The sequence below is a fragment of the Hylaeus volcanicus genome, chromosome 2 (genome assembly GCF_026283585.1).
Source record: "Hylaeus volcanicus isolate JK05 chromosome 2, UHH_iyHylVolc1.0_haploid, whole genome shotgun sequence".
Classification (NCBI taxonomy): domain Eukaryota; kingdom Metazoa; phylum Arthropoda; class Insecta; order Hymenoptera; family Colletidae; genus Hylaeus; species Hylaeus volcanicus.
The window spans coordinates 2,814,219-2,818,404 of record NC_071977.1 but is presented as its reverse complement, the minus strand read 5'-3'; the positions used below and the strand labels follow the sequence as shown (position 1 = coordinate 2,818,404).

Here is a 4,186-nt window from a genome sequence, read left to right as displayed (position 1 = left end):
AGTTTTAGAATATAAATATATATAAACACTGTTGTAAATATATATATGTATATATATATATTATATTTATATATTATATTTATATTCTAAAACTATATTAAACGTGGTCTTTGTTCCATAACGGCAAGAATTTCACCTTTACATATATACAGCGTATAAATTATATGTATTTATAAAGACTAAATTCTCCCCATTATGAAAATGCATTATACGCGCATTATAGCCTGATATATTATTTTATTAACATACAGTGTAATAAGTATTCGTACAGGAACCACTTACTTCAAATTGGTTGGTAATGCTTCTTACACTGACCGTATCTTGTAAACATACATTAACAAATATTATTTTACGTAACAGAGACCACCAAATTCATCTTTCACGTTACACATTGTCCCAATCGCAACGATTGCGTAAACGTATGCCAACAAAAGCTAGAAATCTGCAATATCCTTTTTCCACGGTTAAAGGAGTTGGCGACCGTAGTTAGTACGCTCTTTTCTCTTCGATTAGAGCCGTCGAACGGTCAACAAGAGCCTTGTGTCTGTTGCGTGCCTCTTTTGCGCCTCTTTCGCGGCTCTTTTGCGCCTCCTCCTTAATGTAGCAATTTACAAATCGAATTCTTCGCACCTGTCCAACTGGCCTCTTCTCTTTCCGTGTCTCTCTCTATCTGCTCGCACGTACGTATCTTCTTCTTTATACTATGAATCTTTGTATACGATCTACATTACCTGTGTTACTAACTTTTCGTTCTTGTACGATTAATGCGACACGATTGATTGCAAGTGCGGGAGGCTTCCGATAAAACATATACTTGACTGTCGATCACGAATGCCTTTGCCATGTATTTCGCGCGCAGATTCGTGGTATCCTTGATGTGTGACACGTTTAGTAAGTTTCACTATTCTCTATTCTATCTAACGAGTCCTTGATCGTCGATTGATTTAACGGTGTAGTGTGTCTTAGCGATTCTGTCTAATTGGACGCGTTAGACGCGTTTCAACTCGCTGTACTTTTACTTGTCCAGCGTATTACGGCGGAAGCGCATTCTTGTCACGTCTCGCATAACGCGTGCGGATCTTTTCAACGCGACTCGACATGATTTTACATAAATTTACTGACGGTATATAAATCCACGTGCGTCTATATTATGTGTACACTTACGTGTACACGCATTATTTAATATGTACTCGTATTCGATTATTTATTTCTTTTAAGTTTATACGTATAATACATATCATATATATATGATAAATGTAACAAATACATTAAATTTTTTAATTCATCTTGCTCATCTTGCTGTATATTATGTGTACATATGTACTCGTATTAAATTATTTATTTCTTTTAAGTTTATACGTATAATACATATCATATATATGATAAATGTAACAAATACATTAAATTTTATAATTCATCTTGCTCATCTTGCTGTATATTATGTGTACATATGTACTCGTATTCGATTATTTATTTCTTTTAAGTTTATACGTATAATACATATCATATATATGATAAATGTAACAAATACATTAAATTTTTTTAATTCATCTTGCTCATCTTGCTGTATATTATGTGTACACACAATATTTAATACGTACTCGTATTAAATTATTTATTTCTTTTAAGGTAATATCTATAATACATGTCACATACATATATGATAAATGTAACAAATATATCAAATTTTATAATTCATCTTGCTCGCTCGTTAAACAAACATTTGCTGAAAGTAATAGCTAGCTTCAGTAGAACATCCAAGACCGATTAGTAAATCTAAATATCTTCATTTATTTATATAATTTACATCGTATTTAAAAATTATAATACATGACATATATTATAATTACGTTATAATACGCGTGATAATAATGCGTTTCCACCGTCGATCGACTATACGGATATCACGCGCATCGCTTGTCGCGAGTTTCAGACCACCTCCAACTAACCGAATTATTTCATAAATAATATCTAAATAAAAAATTTAACAGAATGTTAAATTGAACGTGTTCCTTATAGAGTACACAGATTCGACTTCCTTTTTTTAAGAACAGGGCCATTCTTCTTTTTTTTGCATATTACAGTTATTTACTTCGCGAAACTTTGCACAAATATTTTTAAATGACGACGTATATTATGAGAAGGATTTTTGTTGAGACCTGGCAGTAGTCGCTACTCGTATTGGGTCAGACAGTTTAGCCAGCCTTTAGAAGGTCCCCAATAAGTATTATTCAAAAGGAAAAGTTGGTCCTTCTATTCATCTTTTTTTTTTTTAATTAATTTTCCAAAGAAGACTTTATGTTGGAACTAAAAATCGAGTAATTGTTCAGCAGTGATTTTGAAACACCGCGCGACGGGAGAACGCGAGAATATTCGAAAAGACGAGAGAATATTCGAAAAGACGAGTCGGGAGGTGGTTCGAAGCTTGTGATCGTTAGCGCGAGCTAATCGATGGTGCGCCACGACGAAGAGTAATGAAATTTCGTTGCAGAGCGCGGCGTGGATAGACAAAGCGACGACAGCTCCCGGAGAGCCGACAGCGATTCGCATCCAGAGAATTGGACGGATCACGAGGCGAACGATCCACCGAATTACGTGCCTGGCTCCCCGCCGAAATCGGAGCTGCACAATAAAACCGAGAGCTCGGACAGACGGAGCAGACTTTTTACCCGCGACAGAGGCACACCGGGTAGCAATAAGTCTAAAAAGCACAGCCTCAGCGTAGACTTGAAGCCACCGGCCGACTTGAATAGCTCCGAGGTAGTTAAACGGTACTCCGATAACACGGGGGTGGATACCAGCCAGGCCTGCGCGGATTTTTATTAAAATCAAAATAAAAAAATAGCTATTCGAAAGAAATGTATTTTAACACAGTTCTTTGAAAATGAAAATAACACCGATTCGTTTGAAATAATAGCTATTTCGAGCACCAAATTATTTTTGTATTTGAAATTTAACGAAAGAAGTGATCCTCTATGTAATATGCGACAAGTAGAAGTTATTTAAAAAAAAATCCTTGCAGAAATTTGCTCCGAGCAAACTCCTTCAAAATATTCATCCGAAACAGATTCGCTGTTGTACTTGAAAATATGTTACACTTTGGAATCGTTCTTCTTGGAGTTGCGACAATAGCAAAGTCTAATTTATATGTTCAGAGTGGAAACAAATGTTTCGTCTTTAAACGTTTTACTTTCGTAAATCCTTTGTGTATCCTTTGCATCTGTAGGACGTCTGTTAATAAATGGATGCGTTATTGTTTCAGCCGAGGAAGGCACTAGTGGAGCAATTAAGTCGCGTTTTACCGGACGACAGTTTGCCAGATGCGGTGTCGTTGGTCTCGTTAGCTGATCCAGGTGGAGCGGTGCTCGCCGCGAGACTTCAAGAAAGGAACCAGAGAGTCCTGACCACTGCTTCTCCTGCAGACATTCGTGCCACGTTCACGTGCCTGGTCACGCGAATACAAAAATTGTAATTATCGTTCATGGGAAGATTGTACTGTGGGACCTCGATTGATGGGACTCAATAGACCCTTTACTGTCCATAATTTTACGCCTGTTGTGTTCCGACGACTCCGTTATATAAAATTCTCAACTATAATGTGCATCCAAACAAGGCTATAAAACTTATATAAGTCCTCGACATTTTTCAGGAACTAAAGGGCTTTACAAAGAGAGCTTTAGGATTTACACGTAAAAGTACACGTTACTAGACTTAAACAGTAGAATTAAATATGAAAGATAATGTTCAAGTATTCAATATAAAAGTACACGTTACTAGACTTAAACAGTAGAATTAAATGTGAAAGATAATGTTCAAGTATTCAATATAAAAGTACACGTTACTAGACTTAAACAGTACAACTAAATATGAAAGATAATGTTCAAGTATTCAATATAAAGGTACACGTTACTAGACTTAAACAGTAGAATTAAATATGAAAGATAATATTCAAGTATTCAATATAAAAGTACACGTTACTAGACTTAAACAGTAGAATTAAATATGAAAGATAATGTTCAAGTGTTCAATATAAAAGTACACGTTACTAGACTTAAACAGTAGAATTAAATATGAAAGATAATGTTCAAGTATTCAATATAAAAGTACACGTTACTAGACTTAAACAGTACAACTAAATATGAAAGATAATGTTCAAGTATTCAATATAAAAGTACACGTTACTAGA

At 35.1% G+C, this 4,186-nt stretch overlaps 1 protein-coding gene across 3 annotated transcripts in view; it reads left to right on the top strand.

Annotated features, from left to right (window-relative positions):
- LOC128884776 (phosphofurin acidic cluster sorting protein 2) overlaps positions 1-4,186 on the top strand; it is a 59,241-nt gene that overhangs the window by 51,923 nt on the left and 3,132 nt on the right. For all 3 annotated transcript variants that reach the window (XM_054138402.1, XM_054138401.1, XM_054138400.1), the window contains 2 exons: positions 2,492-2,760; positions 3,263-3,468. In XM_054138402.1, coding sequence (XP_053994377.1) covers positions 2,492-2,760; positions 3,263-3,468 — 475 coding nt within the window. The remainder of the gene's footprint in view (positions 1-2,491; positions 2,761-3,262; positions 3,469-4,186) is intronic.